Genomic DNA, 27,522 nt, shown 5'->3' with positions numbered 1-27,522 from the left:
CCCTTACCGTTACCCCTTACCCGTTACCCCTTAACCCTTACCGTTACCCCTTACCCTTACCCGTTACCCCTTAACTGTTACCCCTTACTCCTTACCGTTACCCCTTACCCCTTACCCCTTACCCCTTACTCCTTACCGTTACCCCTTACCCTTCCCCCTTACCTGTTACCCCTTAACCCTTACCCCTTGCCCCTTACCCCTTACCCTTTACCCCTTACCCCTTACCCCTTGCCCCTTACCCCTCCCCCTTACCCCTTACCCTTCCCCCTTACCCTTACCCCTTACCCCTTTACCCTTCCCCTGTCCCTGTCCCTTTCTTGTTTTTAAACTGTGAGAGAAGCGCTACACCTGTTGCAGAGAGGCTGTACCACACAGAATGAGGTGCATAATGCCACACACACGTTACGTCATGACACGTCACAATTTAACGTACAGTGTCGGTGGGGTCAGTTTTTTCAACTTTTCTCCAATACTATTGAGCCATTACCATGTCAATCAACGCTTGAATAGAAACCTAGTTCACACCCCAGATGTTGATACCAACACGGTCGCTACAATCCCATTCGTTTTCATTGCAGCCTCGTTTGAATGCCGCGGTTGCTCAGATTTGTACGGAATGGGGTTAGTCACCGTTATATCTTTCTCCTTTCAAGTGTAGCTGGACATATCCTATGGGTTGTGTGTGTAGGTATGTACGTAGGTGTCTGTAGGCATGTCTCAAACTCCTGTCTCTGGCTGTTTCGCCCTCTAGGTCTCTGTCAGGGCGGATAGTGGGTGGCGTGTGGTGGTTCTTCACTCTCATCATCATCTCGTCCTACACGGCCAACCTGGCTGCTTTCCTCACAGTGGAGAGGATGGTGTCGCCCATAGAGAGTGCTGAGGACCTGGCTAAACAGACTGAGATCGCCTACGGAACTCTAGATGCTGGTTCCACCAAGGAGTTCTTCAGGGTGAGACCTGTGGTTTACTTATAGACACACACCTGTTTGACTGGCATGTACATGCAGTTTACTCACACACACACACATACACACACACACACACACACACACACACACACACACACACACACACACACACACACACACACACACACACACACACACACACACACACACACACACACACACACACACACACACACACAATCCTAACCCCTCCTCTCTCCCCAGCGGTCTAAGATCGCAGTGTTTGAGAAGATGTGGTCGTACATGAAGTCGGCCGACCCCTCAGTGTTTGTGAAGACCACAGACGAGGGTGTGATGAGGGTGAGGAAGTCCAAAGGGAAGTATGCCTACCTGTTAGAGTCGACCATGAACGAGTACATCGAGCAGAGGAAACCCTGTGACACCATGAAGGTGGGGGGGAACCTGGACTCTAAAGGATACGGTATCGCCACGCCCAAGGGCTCACCCCTCAGGTAATGACGTGGAACTGCACCTCTGCCTCAGAGCTGGATATGGCTTAGCCAGCCTTTTTTGCATGCAGATTGTTTGTATGGAGATACTAGATACATCCCTTTTCCCTATATTGTGCATTACTTTTGACCAAGTTCCACAAGGTGCTGGTCAAAAGTAGTGAACTATGTAGGGAATAGGGTGCCATAGGGCTCTGGTCTAAAGTAGTGAACTATGTAGGGAATAGGGTGCCATAGGGCTCTGGTCTAAAGTAGTGAACTATGTAGGGAATAGGGTGCCATTTGAGATGCATGCACTATAAACATCAAACACTTGACACGCTGTTTTGTGTCATAAGCAGCATGTATGACCTACTGGTTAAAGGTGTCTTTATATTTTCACAATGGCAATTTGTGTAACCTCTATGACTACTGCAGAGCTGTATACAGTGGCAAGAAAAAGTATGTGAACCCTTTGGAACTACCTGTATTTCGGCATAAATTGGTCATACAATTTGACCTGATCTTCATCTAAGTCACAACAATAGACAGACACGGTGTGTTTAAACTATTAACACACAAATTAATGTATTTTTCTTTTCTATATTGAATATATCATTTAAACATTCACAGTTTAGGTTGGGAAAAGTATGTGAACCCCTAGGCTAATGACTTCTCCAAAAGCTAATTGAAGTCAGGAGTCAGCTAACCTGAATTTCAATCAATGAGATGAGATTGGAGATGTTGGTTAGAGCTGCCTGCCCTAAAAAAACTCACACATTTTGAGTTTGCTATTCACAAGAAGCATTGCCTGATGTGAACCATGCCTCAAACAAAAGAGATCTCCAAAGACCTAATATTAAGAATTGTTGACTTGCATGAAGCTGGAAAGGGTTAAAAAAGTATCTCTAAAAGCCTTGATGTTCATCAGTCCACGGTAAGACAAATTGTATATAAATGGAGAAAGTTCAGCACTGTTGCTACTCTCCCTAGGAGTGGCCGTCCTGCAAAGATGCAAGAGCACAGCGCAGAATGCTCAATGAGGTTAAGAAGAATCCTAGAGCGTCAGCTAAAGACTTAGTCTACGATACGTAAAACACTAAACAAGAATAGTGTTCATGGGAGGACACCACGGAAGAAGCCACTGCTGTCCAATAAAAACATTGCTGCACATTTGAAATTCGAAAAAGAGAACCTGGATGTTCCACAGCGCTACTGGCTAAATATTCTGTGGACAGATGAAACTACAGTTGAGTTGTTTGGAAGGAAAACACAACACTATGTGTGGAGGAAAGACACATCACACCAACCTCAAAACCTCATCCCAACTGTAAAGTATGGTGGAGGGGGCATCATGGATAGGGGCTGCTTTGCTGCCTCAGGGCCTGGACAGCTTGATATCATCGACGGAAAAATGAATTCCCAAGTTTATCAAGACATTTTGCAGGAGAATGTTAGGCTGTCTGTCGGCCAAATGAAGCCGTTCAATAAAGACATGACAACATATTGTTTGTGTGTTATTAGTTTAAGCAGACTGTGTTTGTCTATTGTTGTAACTTAGATAAAGATCAGATCAAATTTGATGACCAATTTATGCAGAAATCCATGTAATTCCAAAGGGTTCACATACTTTTTCTTGCCACTGTATCTCTGTGTCTGTGTAACCTCTATGACTACTGCAGAACAGTATATCTTTGTGTCTGTGAGAGCTGAAGCCTTGCTACGCCCTTGACATCCACCTCTTGGGCCTTGGTCAGGCTGAGAGGACTGAGTGCTTACAGAAGTGGTCTGTGGAAATCTGACCCCCACTTTCTTTCGTCCCTCCTTCAGAAGCACTTGTTCTCCTCTCCTTTACTCCTCTCTCCTTGACTCTCCTTTCTTCTCGTCTCTTCTCCTCTGTTCTCCTCTGTTCTCCTCTGTTCTCCTCTGTTCTCCTCTGTTCTCCTCTGTTCTCCTATGTTCTCTCTCTGTGTTGTGTTCTAGTGCAGTTTTATTTGGCCTGGTTCCTTTGAATCCTCAACTATGGTCTCTTTCTCTCTTTCTCTCTCTGTCTTTCTCTCTGTCTCTGTCTCTTTTGGTCTCTTTCTCTCTCTGTCTTTCTCTCTCTCTCTGTCTCTCTTTCTCTCTCTCTCTGTCTTTCTCTCGCTCTGTCTCTTTCGCTCTCTTTCGCTCTCTGTCTCTCTCTCACCCTCTCTGTTTCTGACTTCAGACAAGCAATCACACAAACACACACACACAGCTCTCATAAACAATGTATCTGGGCAGAAGCTCTGTGGGACTATTTAAACAGACATCTGTCTAGTGTTTTCACTCTACTCCTGTAAGCACTCAGATCATCAATGCAGACTGATGTTATGAGGCTTTAATGAGAAATGATTAGAAAAACTGATTTTGTATTTGTCATTATTTGTATTATTTGGTAATAGCTACAGCAGGCAACTCAACACCCGCCTAACCTCACCTCTCATGACCACAGTCCATGTTTTCTATGTATTCTGTTCCAGAAAGGGCTGGGAGGGGTCCTAATCAACATGTATTCTGTTCCAGAAAGGGCTTGGAGGGGTCCTAGTCCTCTCCATGTATTCTGTTCCAGAAAGGGCTTGGACGGGTCCTAATCAACATGTATTCTGTTCCAGAAAGGGCTTGGAGGGGTCCTAATCCTCTCCACGTATTCTGTTCCAGAAAGGGCTTGGTGGGGTCCTAATCATCTCCATGTATTCTGTTCCAGAAAGGGCTTGGAGGGGTCCTAATCATCTCCATGTATTCTGTTCCAGAAAGGGCTTGGAGGGGTCCTAATCTCCATGTATTCTGTTTCAGAAAGGGCTTGGAGGGGTCCTAATCCGCTCCATGTATTCTGTTCCAATAAGGGCTTGGAGGGGTCCTAATCCGCTCCATGTATTCTGTTCCAGAAAGGGCTTGGAGGGGTCCTAATCCGCTCCATGTATTCTGTTCCAGAAAGGGCTTGGAGGGGTCCTAATCATCTCCATGTATTCTGTTCCAGAAAGGGCTTGGAGGGGTCCTAATCATCTCCATGTATTCTGTTCCAGAAAGGGCTTGGAGGGGTCCTAATCATCTCCATGTATTCTGTTCCAGAAAGGGCTTGGAGGGGTCCTAATCCTCTCCACGTATTCTGTTCCAGAAAGGGCTTGGAGGGGTCCTAATCATCTCCATGTATTCTGTTCCAGAAAGGGCTTGGAGGGGTCCTAATCATCTCCATGTATTCTGTTCCAGAAAGGGCTTGGAGGGGTCCTAATCCTCTCCATGTATTCTGTTCCAGAAAGGGCTTGGAGGGGTCCTAATCTCCATGTATTCTGTTTCAGAAAGGGCTTGGAGGGGTCCTAATCCGCTCCATGTATTCTGTTCCAATAAGGGCTTGGAGGGGTCCTAATCCGCTCCATGTATTCTGTTCCAGAAAGGGCTTGGAGGGGTCCTAATCCGCTCCATGTATTCTGTTCCAGAAAGGGCTTGGAGGGGTCCTAATCATCTCCATGTATTCTGTTCCAGAAAGGGCTTGGAGGGGTCCTAATCATCTCCATGTATTCTGTTCCAGAAAGGGCTTGGAGGGGTCCTAATCATCTCCATGTATTCTGTTCCAGAAAGGGCTTGGAGGGGTCCTAATCCTCTCCACGTATTCTGTTCCAGAAAGGGCTTGGAGGGGTCCTAATCATCTCCATGTATTCTGTTCCAGAAAGGGCTTGGAGGGGTCCTAATCCTCTCCATGTATTCTGTTCCAGAAAGGGCTTGGAGGGGTCCTAATCATCTCCATGTATTCTGTTCCAGGAAGGGCTTGGTGGGGTCCTAATCATCTCCATGTATTCTGTTCCAGGAAGGGCTTGGTGGGGTCCTAATCATCTCCATGTATTCTGTTCCAGAAAGGGCTTGGTGGGGTCCTAATCCTCTCCACGTATTCTGTTCCAGAAAGGGCTTGGAGGGGTCCTAATCCTCTCCACGTATTCTGTTCCAGAAAGAGCTTGGAGGGGTCCTAATCAACATGTATTTTAATGAGAAGTCTCCTATGGGGAGATTTCATTTAGTGTCTTTGAATAGTAATTTAGTGGACTGTCTCTGTAGGCTGCATGCACACAGCGAAGGTCCTTTCTCACAATCCATTTCTTTCTCTCACTCATTCTCTCTCACACACACACACACACACACACACACACACACACACGCTCACAGACACGGAACACACATACACTCCTAACCCCTCCTTTCTCCCCCCAGCGGCCTAAGATCAGACACACACTGAGCGTGGTCGGTGGTATTCACAGATGTCTGATACTGACAGAGAAGATGGGCTTCATTACTCAGATAATGTTTTGTAAGAGAGTATGAGACAATTTCGGACTGAATGGTCTCTTTCATTCATTGAGATCCCATTGTTCTGGTTAGACACTTAAGATGTGGGTAAATTATAATTTATAATAAATTATGGGTAAATTATCATTTGTTTAATTATTCTCTGTCCGAATCAGAAATTAGTGAACACCCTCTTTTTTGTTTACCAAGGGCTCTGTTCAATCAAATGTGCCTTAGAGGTATTGCCTGGTGACACCTTTGTTCTCACACAGGACACGTTCTGAATCTAGAAGCGTCTACCTGTGAGGGGAGTCTACTGAATATTCTCACAGTGTCTGAAACCATTCTGCAGTATCATTTTAGTACAATTAATATGAAATACGATGCCAGTTTGATTGAATTCATCTTTCAGAATTGCTACATTAATAGCTCTTCACTTCACAGGATCTCAACTGTTGTTACCCTGAAGACTGTTGTTGTGTTTTGACCTTGTCCTAGCTTCATCCCTGGTGTGTACTGTTGTGTTTTGACCTTGTCCTAGCTTCATCCCTGGTGTGTACTGTTGTGTTTTGACCTTGTCCTAGCTTCATCCCTGGTGTGTACTGTTGTGTTTTGACCTTGTCCTAGCTTCATCCCTGGTGTGTACTGTTGTGTTTTGACCTTGTCCTAGCTTCATCCCTGGTGTGTACTGTTGTGTTTTGACCTTGTCCTAGCTTCATCCCTGGTGTGTACTGTTGTGTTTTGACCTTGTCCTAGCTTCATCCCTGGTGTGTACTGTTGTGTTTTGACCTTGTCCTAGCTTCATCCCTGGTGTGTACTATTGTGTTTTGACCTTGTCCTAGCTTCATCCCTGGTGTATACTGTTGTGTTTTGACCTTGTCCTAGCTTCATCCCTGGTGTGTACTGTTGTGTTTTGACCTTGTCCTAGCTTCATCCCTGGTGTGTACTGTTGTGTTTTGACCTTGTCCTAGCTTCATCCCTGGTGTGTACTGTTGTGTTTTGACCTTGTCCTAGCTTCATCCCTGGTGTGTACTTCATCCCACCACCAAGCACTCTTCGGCTTCATCTACTCGACCTCTATCCTCTAACCATCCACCGAGCACTCTGTCGCCTCATCTACTCGACCTCTAACCTCTAACCATCCACCGAGCACTCTGTCGCCTCATCTACTCGACCTCTATCCTCTAACCATCCACCGAGCACTCTGTCGCCTCATCTACTCGACCTCTAACCTCTAACCATCCACCGAGCACTCTGTCGCCTCATCTACTCGACCTCTAACCTCTAACCATCCACCGAGCACTCTGTCGCCTCATCTACTCGACCTCTAACCAACCACCGAGCACTCTGTCGCCTCATCTACTCGACCTCTAACCTCTAACCATCCACCGAGCACTCTGTCGCCTCATCTACTCGACCTCTAACCTCTAACCATCCACCGAGCACTCTGTCGCCTCATCTACTCGACCTCTATCCTCTAACCATCCACCGAGCACTCTGTCGCCTCATCTACTCGACCTCTATCCTCTAACCATCCACCGAGCACTCTGTCGCCTCATCTACTCGACCGCTAACCTCTAACCATCCACCGAGCACTCTGTCGCCTCATCTACTCGACCTCTATCCTCTAACCAACCACCGAGCACTCTGTCGCCTCATCTACTCGACCGCTAACCTCTAACCATCCACCGAGCACTCTGTCGCCTCATCTACTCGACCGCTAACCTCTAACCAACCACCGAGCACTCTGTCGCCTCATCTACTCGACCTCTATCCTCTAACCAACCACCGAGCACTCTGTCGCCTCATCTACTCGACCTCTAACCTCTAACCATCCACCGAGCACTCTGTCGCCTCATCTACTCGACCTCTATCCTCTAACCATCCACCGAGCACTCTGTCGCCTCATCTACTCGACCTCTAACCTCTAACCATCCACCGAGCACTCTGTCGCCTCATCTACTCGACCGCTAACCTCTAACCATCCACCAAGCACTCTGTCGCCTCATCTACTCGACCTCTATCCTCTAACCATCCACCGAGCACTCTGTCGCCTCATCTACTCGACCTCTATCCTCTAACCAACCACCGAGCACTCTGTCGCCTCATCTACTCGACCTCTAACCTCTAACCATCCACCGAGCACTCTGTCGCCTCATCTACTCGACCTCTATCCTCTAACCAACCACCGAGCACTCTGTCGCCTCATCTACTCGACCTCTAACCTCTAACCATCCACCGAGCACTCTGTCGCCTCATCTACTCGACCTCTATCCTCTAACCATCCACCGAGCACTCTGTCGCCTCATCTACTCGACCTCTAACCATCCACCGAGCACTCTGTCGCCTCATCTACTCGACCTCTAACCTCTAACCAACCACCGAGCACTCTGTCGCCTCATCTACTCGACCTCTATCCTCTAACCATCCACCGAGCACTCTGTCGCCTCATCTACTCGACCTCTATCCTCTAACCATCCACCGAGCACTCTGTCGCCTCATCTACTCGACCTCTATCCTCTAACCATCCACCGAGCACTCTGTCGCCTCATCTACTCGACCTCTATCCTCTAACCATCCACCAAGCACTCTGTCGCCTTATCTACTCGACCTCTAACCTCTAACCATCCACCGAGCACTCTGTCGCCTCATCTACTCGACCGCTAACCTCTAACCATCCACCGAGCACTCTGTCGCCTCATCTACTCGACCTCTATCCTCTAACCATCCACCGAGCACTCTGTCGCCTCATCTACTCGACCTCTATCCTCTAACCATCCACCGAGCACTCTGTCGCCTCATCTACTCGACCTCTAACCTCTAACCATCCACCGAGCACTCTGTCGCCTCATCTACTCGACCTCTAACCTCTAACCATCCACCGAGCACTCTGTCGCCTCATCTACTCGACCTCTAACCTCTAACCATCCACCGAGCACTCTGTCGCCTCATCTACTCGACCGCTAACCTCTAACCATCCACCGAGCACTCTGTCGCCTCATCTACTCGACCTCTATCCTCTAACCAACCACCGAGCACTCTGTCGCCTCATCTACTCGACCTCTAACCATCCACCGAGCACTCTGTCGCCTCATCTACTCGACCGCTAACCTCTAACCAACCACCGAGCACTCTGTCGCCTCATCTACTCGACCTCTAACCATCCACCGAGCACTCTGTCGCCTCATCTACTCGACCTCTAACCTCTAACCATCCACCGAGCACTCTGTCGCCTCATCTACTCGACCGCTAACCTCTAACCAACCACCGAGCACTCTGTCGCCTCATCTACTCGACCTCTATCCTCTAACCAACCACCGAGCACTCTGTCGCCTCATCTACTCGACCTCTAACCTCTAACCATCCACCGAGCACTCTGTCGCCTCATCTACTCGACCTCTATCCTCTAACCAACCACCGAGCACTCTGTCGCCTCATCTACTCGACCGCTAACCTCTAACCATCCACCAAGCACTCTGTCGCCTCATCTACTCGACCTCTATCCTCTAACCATCCACCGAGCACTCTGTCGCCTCATCTACTCGACCTCTATCCTCTAACCAACCACCGAGCACTCTGTCGCCTCATCTACTCGACCTCTAACCTCTAACCATCCACCGAGCACTCTGTCGCCTCATCTACTCGACCTCTATCCTCTAACCAACCACCGAGCACTCTGTCGCCTCATCTACTCGACCTCTAACCTCTAACCATCCACCGAGCACTCTGTCGCCTCATCTACTCGACCTCTATCCTCTAACCATCCACCGAGCACTCTGTCGCCTCATCTACTCGACCTCTATCCTCTAACCATCCACCGAGCACTCTGTCGCCTCATCTACTCGACCTCTAACCATCCACCGAGCACTCTGTCGCCTCATCTACTCGACCTCTAACCTCTAACCAACCACCGAGCACTCTGTCGCCTCATCTACTCGACCTCTATCCTCTAACCATCCACCGAGCACTCTGTCGCCTCATCTACTCGACCTCTATCCTCTAACCATCCACCGAGCACTCTGTCGCCTCATCTACTCGACCTCTATCCTCTAACCATCCACCGAGCACTCTGTCGCCTCATCTACTCGACCTCTATCCTCTAACCATCCACCGAGCACTCTGTCGCCTCATCTACTCGACCTCTATCCTCTAACCATCCACCGAGCACTCTGTCGCCTCATCTACTCGACCTCTAACCTCTAACCATCCACCGAGCACTCTGTCGCCTCATCTACTCGACCTCTATCCTCTAACCATCCACCGAGCACTCTGTCGCCTCATCTACTCGACCTCTAACCTCTAACCATCCACCGAGCACTCTGTCGCCTCATCTACTCGACCTCTAACCATCCACCGAGCACTCTGTCGCCTCATCTACTCGACCTCTATCCTCTAACCATCCACTGAGCACTCTGTCGCCTCATCTACTCGACCGCTAACCTCTAACCATCCACCGAGCACTCTGTCGCCTCATCTACTCGACCTCTATCCTCTAACCATCCACCGAGCACTCTGTCGCCTCATCTACTCGACCTCTAACCTCTAACCATCCACCGAGCACTCTGTCGCCTCATCTACTCGACCTCTATCCTCTAACCATCCACCGAGCACTCTGTCGCCTCATCTACTCGACCTCTAACCTCTAACCATCCACCGAGCACTCTGTCGCCTCATCTACTCGACCTCTATCCTCTAACCATCCACCAAGCACTCTGTCGCCTCATCTACTCGACCTCTAACCATCCACCGAGCACTCTGTCGCCTCATCTACTCGACCTCTATCCTCTAACCATCCACCGAGCACTCTGTCGCCTCATCTACTCGACCTCTAACCTCTAACCATCCACCGAGCACTCTGTCGCCTCATCTACTCGACCTCTATCCTCTAACCATCCACCGAGCACTCTGTCGCCTCATCTACTCGACCTCTAACCTCTAACCATCCACCGAGCACTCTGTCGCCTCATCTACTCGACCTCTATCCTCTAACCATCCACTGAGCACTCTGTCGCCTCATCTACTCGACCTCTATCCTCTAACCATCCACCGAGCACTCTGTCGCCTCATCTACTCGACCTCTAACCTCTAACCATCCACTGAGCACTCTGTCGCCTCATCTACTCGACCTCTAACCCACCAACAGGGTATATTGTTATATACTGTACATTAACACATAAAAGTCAATGTCTGACTCTACCTGGGATGAGAGAGAGACAGTTCCTGGGATTGAGAGAGACAGGTAGCCTATCAGAGAGGTGCTATAGATATGGATGTGGTAGTTCATTTCGCTGAGCTAGTCGGTGGTTTCCTTTCAATGCTAGAGTCAATAATCAACCCTGAAAGGAGTGAGAGAAACTTCAGTCTACTCTAAAGTGAGTCTCAAAACTCAACAACTAAGCATATTTGTATGGATCGAATGCTGATAGCCCTTCATTTCTGAACACTGAATTGCTGTCTCTAAGAATGTTAAGGGAGGTTGTGATATTTATAGTTCTCAGTTTCCAAAGCAAGACATATCCACATAGTGGAAACACAAAGGACATGATCATCTAGAGACAGGCAGGCAGACTTCCATATCTGAAGCATCTCCATAATATCTGCTGTCTCCCTCCTCGAATAAGTCCTGTCCTCTCTGTGCTTAAACCTGACTCAAGTATGGCCAGCAAGCATTTCAGTCCATTGAGATATACAAATAATATACTGTATATCAAGCATTTAGAGTGTCCAAACTCCAGATCAACGTCATGGTGTATTCACTCCATATATCGCCATAGTCTTAGCCATGCAGGTAGTTCAGCATTCATAATCATAACTACTTACCTACCTGTCCATATACTTTGTCATTATACATTTATCATTATTAAAATATAGCTCCAACATTTTCATAATCGCTCTGTACAGTCTATAAATATATATTTATAGACCTGTCCATAAAATAAATGTTTTTAGTATTTCCTAACCCAGGAAAACTGACCCAGTTATGATTGTATCTATTATCGTTCTAAAGAAACCCTGTTAACCTGGCCGTGTTAAAACTGAACGAGCAAGGCCTGTTGGACAAACTGAAAAACAAATGGTGGTACGACAAGGGCGAGTGTGGCAGCGGGGGCGGGGACTCCAAGGTCAGAACCCTGTTTCAACCAACCACGCTGATCCACCAGGGGGGTAACTGGCCAATCACAAAGCTGCTCAGACACTCTGGATGGAAACACTTCCTGACGACTCTGTAAAACACAAGAGAGACATGATATTGTATCTCTCCCAAGCCATGGATAGTTCTATGGCCCCGACTTCAACACGCAGGGTAACAAGTGCTTCAACTCTGTGTAAAGGGGCCAACTTAAAACTACAGAGAAACATTATACTCTCTCCCTAGCCAGTTCCTACTGTAGCCTTTCTGGGAAGAGGGTGTCTGGAATTAGCACAGTTTGTATTTTAGTAGCCCCCCCACCCCTTACCCTGTTCTCATGAATAAGTAAGGGTTGTCTTTTATTCATGTGTAGGATCCCTGTCAAGCTGAAGACTCCACACAAACAGCAGCATTGGGTTTGTTTGTGTCTTTGTCCCCAAGCATCTCCTACTACCTAGATGCTCCTACAGCTTTTAAAGGGGAATAGACTCCAGAATCAGAATCTTTTCTGACGTGTTGTGTTCCGTAACAGAGGGTTCACAGCTGGTGTGCCGGTTACCCAAAGTGATACAGTAATACACATCTACTACCGTACAGTAGGGAGAGATGGAGTATTAACACATATCACTTTCACTCTGATGTACATGTGTATGTTGCTAATGATGTTGATGTATACTTTATGTACTTGCCTGTGAGTGAACGTGTGTGTGTGTGTGTGAGGGTTCAGACTACTAACCACTGACACAGCTAAAGTGCAGTAAACCTAGATGCGTAGATATGGTATATGATTGGACATGTTCTGAATGACTGACATAACATATGTTATGCTATGTTATTTATGTTATGGCCCTGCCCTGTCCTGGGTGTGGTGTGGTCTACGTGCAGGATCCCGGTAAACCTAGCCGTGTTGAAGCTCAATGAGCAGGCCGTTTTAGACAAACTAAAGAACAAATGGTGGTACGATAAAGGAGAGTGTGGCAGCAACGACTCCGGACGCAAGGTCAGTCACACACTATAACTCAGTCCTTATACCCCCAAACACACCCGCATAAAACCCCTGATCCTAGACCAGTCCTAGCCCCCAAACACTCCTCACAACCTCCTCAAAACCCCTGATCCTAGACCAGTCCTAGCCCCCAAACACTCCTCACAACCTCCTCAAAACCCCTGATCCAAAACCAGTCTGAAACTACAAAAGCCCTGTAAGGTCTGTTCCCAGTCCAGCCCTTATATCTCAAACTTTTGCTCTATCTCTCTTTAACATGCCACTGGTACTCATTAGTATAGTGACTGAGATTGTCTCTCTCGCTCTCTCTCTCTCTCTCTGGCACTGGGAGCCGTTCACTGTTCTCTCCATAATGAGGCCAAGGATTGAATGAACTACTGACCTTGATGGTTGCGGTAAAACTGTGGAGTTTACATTGTTAAATCAAATATGTTAGAGGTCATATGTTGTGATTCACAAGAACATAATGTATGCTGCCTGCTCCTTATTGCAGAACATCAGCTACGTACACAGTACCTCTAAGCAATACATATCGGCATGTCTCTTTGGAGAGAGAGTAACATTCACTTTCTGTGAGGTTGTTTTGGAGTGATGCATAGCTAACGAATGATGGTGATCTTGTTGCAGGCATCCCTCGTGTCAGAATGAGATTGTCCTTATGTGTACTACTACATTGTGTTGAAGTACATTATTGTAAAGTGCACTCTGCTGATCTAGCTAACATCAACCAGAGGGAATAGAAACATACAGAGATCAGCACATACAGGGCATTCGGAAAGTATTCAGACCCCTTCACTTTATTCCACATGTTGTTACGTTACAGCCTTATTCTAAAATTGATTAAATTACATTTTCCCTCATCAATCTACACACAATACCCCATAATGACAAAGTGAAAACAGGTTTTTATTCATTTGTGCACATGTATTAACAATAAAAACCTTTACATATGTATTCAGACACTTTGATATGAGACTCCAAATTGAGCTCAGGTGCGTCCTGTTTTCATTAATCATCCTTGAGATGTTTCTACAACTTAATTGGAGTACACATGTGGTAAATTCAATTGATTAGACATGATTTGGAAAGACATACACCGGTCTTTATAAGGTCCCATAGTTGACAGTGCATGTCAGAGCAAAAACCAAGCCATGAGGTCGAAGGAATTGTCCGTAGAGTTCCGAGACAGGATTGTGTCGATGCACAGATCTGGGGAAGGTACCAAGAACACAGTGGTCTCCATCATTCTTAAATGGAAGAAGTTTGGAAACACCAAGACTCTTCCTAGAGCTGGCCGCCCGGCCAAACTGAACAATCAGGGAAGAAGGGCCTTGGTCAGGGAGGTGACCAAGAACCTGACGGTCACTCTGACAGTGCTCCAGAGTTCCTTTGTTGAGATAGGAGAACCTTCCAGAAGGACAACCATCTCTACAGCACTCCACCAATCATGCCTTTATGGTAGAGTGAGTGACCAGACAGAAGCCACTCCTCAGTAAAATGCAACATGTTTGCCAAAAGGCATCTAAAAGACTCTCAGACCATGAGAAACAAGATTCTCTGGTCTGATGAAACCAAGAACTCTTTGGCCTAAATGCCAAGCGTCACGTCTGGAGGAAATCTGGCACCATCCCTACGGTGAGGCGTGGTGGTGGCAGCATCATGCTGTGGGATGTTTTTCATCGCCTTGGACTGGGAGACTATTCAGGATCGAGGGAAAGATAAACAGAGCAAAGTACAGAGAGATCCTTGATGAAAACCTGTTCCAGAGCGCTCAGGACCTCAGACTGGGGCAAAGGTTCACCTTCCAACAGGACAATGACCCTAAGCACACAGCCAAGACAGCGCAGAAGTGGCTTCAGGGTAAGTCTCTGAATGTCCTTGAGTGGCCCAGCGCAAGTCCAGACTTGAACCCTATCGAATATCTCTGGAGAGACCTGAAAATAGCTGTGCAGCAACTCTCCCCATTCAACCTGACAGAGCTTGAGAGGATCTGCAGAGAAGAATGGGAGAAACTCCCCAAATACAGGTGTGCCAAGCGTGTAGCGTCATATGCAAGAAGACTCGAGGCTGTAATCGCTGCCAAAGGTGCTTCAACAAAGTACTGAGTAAAAGGTCTGAATGCTTATGTAAATGTGATATTTAAGTTTTTGCTTTGTCATTATGAGGTATTATGTGTCGATTGATGAGGGAAAAAACGATTTAATCCATTTTAGAATAAGGCTGTAATGTAACAAAATGTGGAAAAAGTCAAGAGGTCTGAATACTTTCCGAATGCCCTGTATCTGTTGTCAACAGAGTGGTCTCTGAAAGCAGACAGGCAGACAACACATAGCTGTTGTCAGCAGAGTGGTCTCTGAAAGCAGACAGGCAGAGAACACATAGCTGTTGTCAGCAGAGTGGTCTCTGAAAGCAGACAGGCAGAGAACACATAGCTGTTGTCAGCAGAGTGGTCTCTGAAAGCAGACAGGCAGAGAACACATAGCTGTTGTCAGCAGAGTGGTCTCTGAAAGCAGACAGGCTGAGAACACAACAAAAAACAGCGCCCTACGGCTCCACGATGGGACTGAGGTGTGTCTGAAATGGCAACCTAATTTGAGAGAGAGAGAGAGAGAGAGAGAGAGAGAGAGAGAGAGAGAGAGAGAGAGAGAGAGAGAGAGAGAGAGAGAGAGAGAGAGAGAGAGAGAGAGAGAGAGAGAGAGAGAGAGAGAGAGAGAGAGAGAGAGAGAGAGAGAGAGAGAGAGAGAGAGATTTTGATTAAAATGATGGACCCTGTGAAGGGCTCAGACCACTCTTAAGCCTTGACCCCTGGCTCCTAACATGACCTTGGCTCCTTCTCTGTCTGTGGATGTGACCCCCATGGATCCAATGCTCCTCTTGTTGCCAGGCCCTGAAACACCTCTCCACACCAGCCTGCCTGGTCTGGCTCTACCCTCTCCAGTGGGAGAGGTGCACCCCACCCAAAACTTATAAAACCTACAGATACTATTTAGCTAGCAACCCCTTAGCCTCGTGAGCCAGCCTGATCCTGTTCAACCTAGCAACCCCTTAGCCTTGCGAGTCACCCTGATCCTGTTCAGCCTAGCAACCCCTTAGCCTCGCGAGCCAGCCTGATCCTGTTCAGCCTAGCAACCCCTTAGCCTCGCGAGCCACCCTGATCCTGTTCAGCCTAGCAACCCCTTAGCCTCGCGAGCCACCCTGATCCTTTTCAGCCTAGCAACCCCTTAGCCTCGCGAGCCAGCCTGATCCTGTTCAGCCTAGCAACCCCTTAGCCTCGCGAGTCACCCTGATCCTGTTCAGCCTAGCAACCCCTTAGCCTCGCGTGCCAGCCTGATCCTGTTCAACCTAGCAACCCCTTAGCCTCGCGAGCCACCCTGATCCTGTTCAGCCTAGCAACCCCTTAGCCTCGCGTGCCAGCCTGATCCTGTTCAGCCTAGCAACCCCTTAGCCTCGCGAGCCACCCTGATCCTGTTCAGCCTAGCAACCCCTTAGCCTCGCGAGCCACCCTGATCCTGTTCAGCCTAGCAACCCCTTAGCCTCGCGAGTCACCCTGATCCTGTTCAGCCTAGCAACCCCTTAGCCTCGCGAGCCACCCTGATCCTGTTCAGCCTAGCAACCCCTTAGCCTCGCGAGCCACCCTGATCCTGTTCAGCCTAGCAACCCCTTAGCCTCGCGAGCCAGCCTGATCCTGTTCAGCCTAGCAACCCCTTAGCCTCGCGAGCCACCCTGATCCTGTTCAGCCTAGCAACCCCTTAGCCTCGCGAGCCACCCTGATCCTGTTCAGCCTAGCAACCCCTTAGCCTCGCGAGCCACCCTGATCCTGTTCAGCCTAGCAACCCCTTAGCCTCACGAGCCAGCCTGATCCTGTTCAGCCTAGCAACCCCTTAGCCTCGCGAGCCAGCCTGATCCTGTTCAGCCTAGCAACCCCTTAGCCTCGCGAGCCACCCTGATCCTGTTCAGCCTAGCAACCCCTTAGCCTCGCGAGCCACCCTGATCCTGTTCAGCCTAGCAACCCCTTAGCCTCGCGAGCCAGCCTGATCCTGTTCAGCCTAGCAACCCCTTAGCCTCGCGAGTCACCCTGATCCTGTTCAGCCTAGCAACCCCTTAGCCTCGCGTGCCAGCCTGATCCTGTTCAACCTAGCAACCCCTTAGCCTCGCGAGCCAGCCTGATCCTGTTCAGCCTAGCAACCCCTTAGCCTTGCGTGCCAGCCTGATCCTGTTCAACCTAGCAACCTCTTAGCCTTGCGTGCCTCCCTGATCAACCTAGCAACCTCTTAGCCTTGCGAGCCAGCCTGCTCCTGTTCAGCCTAGCAACCCGTTAGTCCTGCGAGCCAGACTGAGCTTCCGAGCATAAAGTAAATTAAATGATTAAGCTTGCAATATCAGGCTGTCTCGTGAGGCTAGCAACCCTCTACACCCAACATAACCCTAAAGCAGAATCAGGGAGTTTGATAATGATCCGATTGTCTTGACCTGCATGGTTTCTCACCACTGAGAAGGAAGCAATGACCTCAACCCTCCTTAACCCACAACCCCAGCATGATAACCAGAGTTTATCTGTTAGAAATAGAGAATACATATACTTTAATGTTCTAGATGGATATATACTGTAGACCAACATGATAACGGGCCATCCCACAATATGTGGGTTAAAGTGAATTTAGACTCTCTGCCTGTTAAATGAATGCTGCATGGCTGCATGGATACATGGATCTTATGAGGATTTGACTCAAGTTTTATTTTCATGAAAAATCCACTTAATCTAAACCCCCTCAGAAATAAAGAAAGGAAATGTATATAACGTTAGACTAGCTCTTCAAGTATTATCTATATGTCTGAGTACGGAGTGAGTGGGTTATTTACGATGTCACGTTAGTTTCAAACAATAGTTAGTTTCTTAATGAAGCCAGGGTGTTATATTAGTAGTGTGGAGTTGCACGTGTTGTTTAGTGAATATTATCTTGTCTACCTGTATTTCCTTTGGGTTAGTTAACTAAGCAGGGTTTGGGTTAGTTAACTAAGCAGGGTTTGGGTTAGTTAACTAAGCAGGGTTTGGGTTAGTTAACTAAGCAGGGCAGAACTGTTATGTGTTTTCTGGGAGACCTGACACAATTGTGTCTATCTGTGTGTGTGCGCGTGTGTACCACATTTGTTTGTCTCTGTGCATGCTGTTTCTGTGTGTTTTTACATGTTTTCTATGTATGGTGTCATTGTGTGTGTAATGTGTGTGTGTGTGTGTGTATGTGTGTGTAATGTGTGTGTGTAATGTGTATGTGTGTGTGTAATGTGTGTGTAATGTGTGTGTGTGTGTGTGTGTGTGTGTGTGTGTGTGTGTGTGTGTGTGTGTGTGTGTGTGTGTGTGTGTGTGTGTGTGTGTGTGTGTGTGTGTGTGTGTGTGTCCTCCCCTCTCTCCTTCTTACCCCGTCTCTCCCCCCCAGGATAAGACAAGTGCGTTGAGCCTGAGCAACGTGGCCGGAGTATTCTACATTCTGATTGGAGGGCTGGGCCTGGCCATGCTGGTGGCGTTGGTGGAGTTCTGCTACAAGTCGCGAACCGAGTCTCAGAGAATGAAGGTGTCCACCGCGCGAGCCGCCGCATCCGCCGCTCAGACCTTTCAGTGCTCAGCCTTAGACACAGGGGGCGCTACCGCTCCTTACACAGAGCTGCAGAGCTACGGCCTGTACTCCAACAACACTGTTAAGATATAAGAGAGAGAGAGAACAGAGGACACGGGGTAGGAAACTGTGATACCATGATGATGATGATTGATGATGTTGATATCATCTGCCTCTTCCTCACCCCTCCCTCCCTCCCTCCAGCCATCTAACCATGTGATCACAGTAGACCCACCTGTAGCACCTCCCTCCCTCCCTCCCTCCAGCCATCTAACCATGTGATCACAGTAGACCCACCTGTAGCACCTCACTACTTCTCAACCGTGACGCAAACGCTCTACCTCTGTACCTCCCTCTTTACCCTTTAACCTCTCTGTCTCTTTCTCTCTACCTGTCTCTGTCTGTCGTTCTCTCTACCTGTCTCTGTCTGTCTTTCTCTCTACCTGTCTCTGTCTGTCTCTTTCTCTCTACATGTCTCTGTCTGTCTCTTTCTCTCTACCTGTCTCTGTCTGTCTCTTTCTCTCTACCTGTCTCTGTCTGTCTCTTTCTCTCTACCCGTCTCTGTTGGTCTCTTTCTCTCTACCTGTCTCTGTCTGTCTCTTTCTCTCTACCTGTCTCTGTATGTATCTTTCTCTCTACCTGTCTCTACCTGTCTCTGTCTGTCTTTCTCTCTACCTGTCTCTGTCTGTCTCTTTCTCTCTACCTGTCTCTACCTGTCTCTGTCTGTCTTTCTCTCTACCTGTCTCTGTCTGTCTCTTTCTCTCTACCTGTCTCTGTCTGTCTCTTTCTCTCTACCTGTCTCTGTCTGTCTCTTTCTCTCTACCTGTCTCTGTCTGTCTTTCTCTCTACCTGTCTCTGTCTGTCTCTTTCTCTCTACCCGTCTCTGTCGGTCTCTTTCTCTCTACCTGTCTCTGTCTGTCTCTTTCTCTCTACCTGTCTCTGTATGTCTCTTTCTCTCTACCTGTCTCTGTCTGTCTCTTTCTCTCTACCTGTCTCTGTCTGTCTCTTTCTCTCTACCCGTCTCTGTCGGTCTCTTTCTCTCTACCTGTCTCTGTCTGTCTCTTTCTCTCTACCTGTCTCTGTCTGTCTCTTTCTCTCTACCTGTCTCTGTCTGTCTCTTTCTCTCTACCTGTCTCTGTATGTCTCTTTCTCTCTACCTGTCTCTGTATGTCTCTTTCTCTCTACCCGTCTCTGTCGGTCTCTTTCTCTCTACCTGTCTCTGTCTGTCTCTTTCTCTCTACCTGTCTCTGTATGTCTCTTTCTCTCTACCTGTCTCTGTCTGTCTCTTTCTCTCTACCTGTCTCTGTCTGTCTCTTTCTCTCTACCCGTCTCTGTCCCTTAATCTTTCTCTCTTTACTTCACCATCCCCCCTCCCTCCCCTCCTTCTCCCTCACTCTCTCCCTCCCTCCCTCCTCTTCTTTCCCTTCCCCTTCCCCTTCCCTCCCTCTCCCCTCCCTCCCCTCCTCCTCCCTCCACTCCTTCCCTCCTCCCCTCCCTCCTCTCCTTCCCTCCCCCCCCCCCCCCCCCCTCCTCTGCTGACTCTATGTGTTGTAGTGCAGGTCCATTGTAGTAGCATCCTATCGCTGTCCCTAACTCCTCTCCTCTCTCTCCCTCCCCTTCCTCCCTCCTTCCTCTCCCCTCCTCCCTCTCTCCTCCCTCCCTCCCCTCCTCCCTCCTCTCTTCCCTCCTCTCCTCCCTCCTCTCCTCCATACTCTTCCTCCCTCCTCTCTCCTCCCCTTCCCTCCTCTCTCCTCCCCTTCCCTCCTCTCCCCTCCTCCCTCCTCCTCCCTCCACTGCTGACTCTATGTGTTGTAGTGCAGGTCTATTGTAGTAGAGTCATGTCTATGTCCCCCCCTCCCCTCCCCTCCCTCGCTCATTTCCCCTCCTCCCTCTCTCCTCTTTCCTCCCTCTCCTCTCTCCTCTCCCCCTCCCTCCTCCTTCCCTCCTCTCCTCTCCCCCCATCCCTCCCTTCCTCCTCTACCCTCCTCCCTCCTTCCCTCCTCTCCTCTCCTCCCTACTCTCCCTCCCTCATCGCCCCTCCTCCCTCTGCTTATCTCCTCTTCTCCCTCCCTCCACTCCTTCCCTCCTCCCACCCTCTCCCCCCTCCTTCCTCCCCCCTCCTCCCACCCTCTCCCCTCCTTCCTCCCTCCATCATCTCCTTCCCTCCTCTCCTACCTACTCTCCCCTCCCTCCCTCCGTCTCCCCCTCTCCCTCCCTCTCCTCTCCTCGCTGACTCTATGTGTTGTAGTGCAGGTCCATTGTAGTAGAATCGTATCTATGTCCCTCACTCCTCTCCCCTTCCTCCCTCACTTCCCTCCCTCCCTCATCCCCTCCCTCATCTCCCTCCCCTCCTCCCTCCTCTGATGACTCTATGTGTTGTAGTGCAGGTCCATTGTAGCAGCATCCTATCTATGGCCCTCACTCCTCTCCTCTCTCTCCCTCTGTCTCCCCCTCCCTCTCCTCTCTCCTCCCTCCCTCCCTCCTCCTCCCTACTCTCCCTCTCTCCTCCCTCCCTCCTCTCCTCCCTACTCTCCCTCCTCTCTCCTCCCTCCCTCCTCTCCTCCCTCCTCTCCTTCCCTCCTCTCCTCCCCCCTCATCCCTCCTCTGCTGACACTTTATTTGTTTTGTGCAGGTCCGTTTTAGTAGAATCATATCTATGTCCCTCCCTTCCCTTCTCTCCTCTCCCTACTCTCCTCTCACCTCCCTCCGTCTCCCCCTCTCCCTCCTCTTCCCCCCCTCCCCCCTCCCTCCCCCCTCCAACCTCTTCCCTCCTTCCCTCCTCTCCTTCCTCCTCTCCTCCCTACTCTCCCTCCTCTCTCCTCCCTCCCTCTTCTCTTTCCCTCCTCTCCTCCATCCTCCTCCCTCCTCTGCTGACTCTGTGATGTAGTGCAGGTCCATTGTAGTAGAATCATATCTATGCCCCTCCCCTCTCTCCCTCCCTCATCTCCCCTCCATCCCTCTTCTCCTCCCTCCTCTCCCTCCCTCCCCTCCCTCCTTCCCTCCTCTACTCCATACTCTCCCCTCCCTCCTCTCCCCTCCTCCCTCCATCCCTCCTCTCCTCTCCTCCCTACTCTCCCTCCCCTCCCTCCCTCCTCTCCTCCATACTCTCCCCTCCCTCCTCTCCCCTCCTCCCTCCCTACTCTCCTCTCCCTCCCTCCTTCCTCTCCTCCCTACTCTCCTCTCCCTCCTCTCCTCTCCTCTCTCCCTCCTTTCCCCTGCCTCCCTCCTCTCCCGTCCTCCCTCTCTCCTCCCTCCTATGCTGACTTTAATGTGTTGTAGCAGGTCATTGTAGTAGCATCCTATCTATGTTGCCACTGCTGTAACAGAGATGATAAAAACAGAGATGATAGATTTAGGATTATAAATGATAGATGATAGATTCTATGGTATACCTCTCAGTCAAATCAGCTGTTTGGACAGATAATCCAGGTTTACAACTAAAGGCTGATGTGGTAATGAACAATAGGTTGACTGACACTAGTTATATTATTACAACCTGAGAGCAGCTCTAGAACATCACACACACACACACACACCACACACACACACACACACACACACACACACACACACACACACACACACACACACACACACACACACACACACACACACACACACACTCACACCACACTCACACTCACACCACACACACACCACACACACACACACACACACACACACACACACACCTACTCACACCACACAGACACACACACACTCACACCACACATACACACATCACACCACACACACACACACACACACACACACACACACACACACACACACACACACACACACACACACACACACACACACACACACACACACACACACACACTCACACCACACACCACACACACACACACATCATTAGCTCCACTTTCAGCCCCACTGGCTTTTATTTTATTATGCTGTAGCTCAGAGCAATAAGGCCAAAGAGAGACCATCGCTGCCCTCTTCTCTCTCCCTGCAAATTGGGAGTGTGATGCTTGTGGGCTATCAGAAGGGTTTACCGCTCCGCACCAGTAACAGTCAGTAGCTAGATAAAGACAATGAAGGATAACACACTGTGACTGCTAACAGCTCATTGTCTGTGTCCCAAATGGCACTCTATACCCTGTACAGTGTGCTACTTTTGACCGGAGCCCATAGGGTGCATTATATAGGGAATAGGGTGCACTATATAGGGAATAGGGTGCACTATATAGGGAATAGGGTGCACTGTATAGAGAATATGGTGCACTATATAGGGAATAGGGTGCACTGTATAGAGAATAGGGTGCACTATATAGAGAATAGGGTGCACTGTATAGGGGATATGGTGCACTATATAGAGAATAGGGTGTACTATATAGGGTGCCATTTGGGACATTAACATTGTCTGCCAAACACTTACCATCATAATAGAGACATGTGGGTTTCTTCTAGCCTGTTCATAGATGCCTGTAGTTAGTTACACATTCATTCACAAAACTATTATTGTTAATATATTCCAGTATTCCTGTAGACAAATCAAATACGAGGTGATCAAATGGAGGGCTGTTGATTCAACAAAGACCTTGTGGTTGAAACGTCAACGGTTACACATAATATAATACAATATTATTCTACTGTATTACAATACTATGATAGTTATATTTTATTATTATATTACACCAGCCTATCCTCTTGTCTTTGTTAGAGTCTAAATCCCCAGGAGATACGTACACTATTTACCTGGTAGGGCTAACCTCTGTTTAGGTGGCCAGTATTACTGAGAGCCCATAGACTGCATTTACCTGGTAGGGCTAACCTCTGTTTAGGTGGCCAGTATTACTGAGAGCCCATAGACAGTATTTACCTGGTAGGGCTAACCTCTGTTTAGGTGGCCGGTATTACTGAGAGCCCATAGACAGTATTTACCTGGTAGGGCTAACCTCTGTTTAGGTGGCCGGTATTACTGAGAGCCCATAGACAGTATTTACCTGGTAGGGCTAACCTCTGTTTAGGTGGACAGTATTACTGAGAGCCCATAGACAGCATTTACCTGGTAGGGCTAACCTCTGTTTAGGTGGACAGTATTACTGAGAGCCCATAGACAGTATTTACCTGGTAGGGCTAACCTCTGTTTAGGTGGCCGGTATTACTGAGAGCCCATAGACAGTATTTACCTGGTAGGGCTAACCTCTGTTTAGGTGGCCAGTATTACTGAGAGCCCATAGACAGCATTTACCTGGTAGGGCTAACCTCTGTTTAGGTGGACAGTATTACTGAGAGCCCATAGACAGTATTTACCTGGTAGGGCTAACCTCTGTTTAGGTGGCCAGTATTACTGAGAGCCCGTAGACAGTATTTACCTGGTAGGGCTAACCTCTGTTTAGGTGACCAGTATTACTGAGAGCCCGTAGACAGTATTTACCTGGTAGGGCTAACCTCTGTTTAGGTGGCCGGTATTACTGAGAGCCCATAGACAGTATTTACCTGGTAGGGCTAACCTCTGTTTAGGTGGCCGGTATTACTGAGAGCCCATAGACAGTATTTACCTGGTAGGGCTAACCTCTGTTTAGGTGGCCGGTATTACTGAGAGCCCATAGACAGTTTTTACCTGGTAGGGCTAACCTCTGTTTAGGTGACCAGTATTACTGAGAGCCCATAGACAGTATTTACCTGGTAGGGCTAACCTCTGTTTAGGTGGCCGGTATTACTGAGAGCCCATAGACAGTATTTACCTGGTAGGGCTAACCTCTGTTTAGGTGGCCGGTATTACTGAGAGCCTGTAGACAGGATGTATGCATGGCTGTGACTGTCGTCTTGTCTTGGTGTCCAACTCTGTTGCCCTCTTCTCTCTCTCTGTTATCTGCAGCAGAACGTCAACGACGCCATGCCCTGCTCCACCATGACCAGAATGAGCGGGAACGGGAACGGGGGAGGAGGAGGTGAAGGTGAAGGTGGAGGTGGAGGAGAGAACGGACGCATCCTAACTCACGACTTCCCTGAAACAGTCCAGACTCTCCCCTGCATGAGCCACACCGCCAGCATGGGGCTCAGCGCCTCCGGCATGTGATCACATGACTTGGCACAAGGGGCTGAGCAGGAGACTCACTCATAGACCTTACAAAGATGGCCACATTAATGGTGACATTGACCTTATGAACATGGCACTCTTTCTGAACCGTTTGTTTGTGTGGCGGCTGCGTGCTGTGTGTCGGAGACAGACTTCAATACTACTGCCAAATGCACTCTGAAATCACTCACTACAAACAGGGGAAACAGAAAAGGAGATGAGGAAAATGTTTTGAAAAAGGAGCCATTGTTGGGACGTGATGTTTTTTGTTTCTTTTATTATGATTTTTTGGAAAAAGGTGTTAATTTCTGTGTTAAAAAGAGACCTATACGGTAAATGCCGCCTGCCCTGCCTTGACCTTTTCTGCCCTGCCCTGACCTTTTCTGCCCTGCCCTGCCCTTTTCTGCCCTGACCTTTCCTCCCCTTTCTGCCCTGCCCTGCCCTGCCCTGCCTTTTTCTGCCCTGCACTGCCCTGACCTTTTCTGCCCTGCCCTGACCTTTTCTGCCCTGCCCTGACCTTTTCTGCCCTGACCTGCCCTTTTCTGCCCTGCCCTGCCCTTTTCTGACCTGCCCTGCACTGCCCTGACCTTTTCTGCCCTGCCCTGCCCTTTTCTGCCCTGCCCTGACCTGACCTTTTCTGCCCTGCACTGCCCTGACCTGCCCTGACCTGCCCTGCCCTGACCTCTTCTGCCATGCCATGCCCTGCCCTTTTCTGCCCTGCCCTGACCTGATCTGCCCTGACCTCTTCTGCCCTGCCCTTTTCTGCCCTGCCCTGCCCTTTTCTGCCCTGACCTGCCCTGCCCTTTTCTGCCCTGACCTCTTCTGCCCTGACCTGCCCTGCCCTTTTCTGCCCTGACCTCTTCTGCCCTGACCTGCCCTGCCCTGCCCTGACCTGCCCTGCCCTTTTCTGCCCTGACCTGCCCTGACCTCTTCTGCCCTGCCCTTTTCTGCCCTGCCCTTTTCTGCCCTGCCCTGCCCTGACCTGCCCTGACCTGCCCTGACCTCTTCTGCCCTGCCCTGACCTGCCCTGCCCTGACCTGCCCTGCCCTGACCTGCCCTGACCTGCCCTCTTGTGCCCTGCCCTGACCTGCTCTGACCTCTTCTGCCCTGCCCTGACCTGCCCTGACCTGCCCTGCCCTGCCCTGACCTGCCCTGACCTGCCCTGACCTGACCTGCCCTGACCTGCCCTGACCTCTTCTGCCCTGCCCTGACCTGCCCTGCCCTGACCTGCCCTGCCCTGACCTGCCCTGCCCTGCCCTGACCTGCCCTGACCTGCCCTCTTGTGCCCTGCCCTGACCTGCTCTGACCTCTTCTGCCCTGCCCTGACCTTCTCTAACCTGAGCTGTGGCCGTTCTCTTGTCTACTGACTGTCTGTAAAATCTCAGTTCACTACCTACTCTCTCTGACCATTTACTTAGTGATGACGGATCACAAAATGGGGGTTTCTTTGTGTCTTTGCACAGCTAAAAGACAATGATAATAATGCTGATTGATTATTATGGTCATTTGATATGTGTGTCTCTGGTTTCTCTCGTGTGTTGTGGACAGTTACACACGTTATATTGGAAAGGCATCATGAACTGGAACACAAGCATATCAAGCACCAATGCAGTATTATAATACAGACATGAATAATCATGCACAGAGCTCAGTCATTCCTGGCCTCTCTGAACCATCTGCTGACAGTCATTCCCGCAGAGACTGATCCCTGTATAGGTATTGATTTAATTTGTCCTGATCTCACAGGTTAAAGACGTTTAAATTGATGCTTAACCAGCTGTGTCGTGTTCTCCTCAACAAACATGTTTTACTGCTACACCATACCTTGTGTGTCTGTGGTCGACAGACACACACACTGTCACGTTATTAAACTACCTAGAATGATTGGTACTGCTAGATTTGGAAGTGAGGAAGTATTGACTGACATGGTTAGAACTTGACAAAGTACCACAGATTAACACCATTGATTTCTTCAGTGGCTCCACTGTATTATTTTGTAGAGAGAGTAGTCATTTTGGAACACAGCCTAACTGACAGAGGAAAGAGGCATGACTTACGCACAGAAACCCCTGCTTGATTTACACGTTCACAGTCAATCAGCCTTTGGCGATCGTTAATGGAAACCATGGAAACGGTGGCTACCACCATGGCAACCAATCTTGTTTCTCTCTCAGTAGTTTGTTATTTTATGACAGAGGTTATTCAGTATTGTTTGATGTTTAGGTCATTGTACGTGTTGCTGTGGCCTATAGGGCTGGCAGCAGAGAGACGCCTCGTTAGGATACTGGAATCAGAGTCAGAGACAGCCTGCCTACAGCTACAAAGGGAGCATTTGCTAGCTACACTCTCCAGCTCTGGCTCTGTTTGTGTGGGTCTCTGCCATAAAGATAGTGTTCAACACGGACGCAGCTGTCAGACTGTTTCTGCCATAGCCAGAGTGCTAAACATGGAACAACCTTTCACTCTTGAACATGTTTGACAGTGAAGACAGATACTGGGCATAGACTGCTTACATCAAATATATCTCATCTCTCCATCCACTATGTATATAAAAGGGTTGATTCTTCTTCTCTACTGCAGTGAAACTTGTTCTTCTTCTCTGACCCAATCTGCCTCTCTCTGCCTGACTCTGTGTGATGCTTCTGTTCTTCTTCTTCTCCTTTAGTTCTTCTTCTCCTTTAGTTCTTCTTCTCCTTTAGTTCTTCCTCTCTTCTCCTTTAGTTCTTCTTCTCCTTTAGTTCTTCTTCTCCTTTAGTTCTTCCTCTATTCTCCTTTAGTTCTTCTTCTTCTCCTTTAGTTCTTCCCCTCTTCTCCTTTAGTTCTTCCCCTCTTCTCCTTTAGTTCTTCCCCTTTACCCCTTTAGTTCTTCTTCTCCTTTAGTTCTTCCTCTCTTCTCCTTTAGTTATTCCTCTCTTCTCCTTTAGTTCTTCTTCTCCTTTAGTTATTCTCCTCCTTTAGTTCTTCCTCTCTTCTCCTTTAGTTCTTCCCCTCTTCTCCTTTAGTTCATCCCCTCTTCTCCTTTAGTTCTTC

At 48.9% G+C, this 27,522-nt stretch overlaps 1 protein-coding gene across 4 annotated transcripts in view; it reads left to right on the top strand.

Moving 5' to 3' along the window:
- LOC120062048 (glutamate receptor 1-like) overlaps positions 1–24,492 on the top strand; it is a 193,678-nt gene extending 169,186 nt beyond the window's left edge. For 2 of the 4 annotated variants that reach the window (XM_039011856.1, XM_039011853.1), the window contains 4 exons: positions 752–950; positions 1,173–1,420; positions 11,703–11,817; positions 18,267–18,536. In XM_039011856.1, coding sequence (XP_038867784.1) covers positions 752–950; positions 1,173–1,420; positions 11,703–11,817; positions 18,267–18,536 — 832 coding nt within the window. Of the gene's footprint in view, positions 1–751; positions 951–1,172; positions 1,421–11,702; positions 11,818–12,710; positions 12,826–18,266; positions 18,537–24,291 lie in introns of those variants that run through there. The other 2 variants (XM_039011852.1, XM_039011854.1) reach the window with 2 other exon arrangements.
- Positions 24,493–27,522: the final 3,030 nt, after the last annotated feature.

The sequence above is a fragment of the Salvelinus namaycush genome, chromosome 17, assembly GCF_016432855.1.
Source record: "Salvelinus namaycush isolate Seneca chromosome 17, SaNama_1.0, whole genome shotgun sequence".
NCBI lineage: Eukaryota > Metazoa > Chordata > Actinopteri > Salmoniformes > Salmonidae > Salvelinus > Salvelinus namaycush.
The sequence above is the reverse complement of the archived record's forward strand: the minus strand, read 5'-3'. Positions and strand labels throughout refer to the sequence as shown.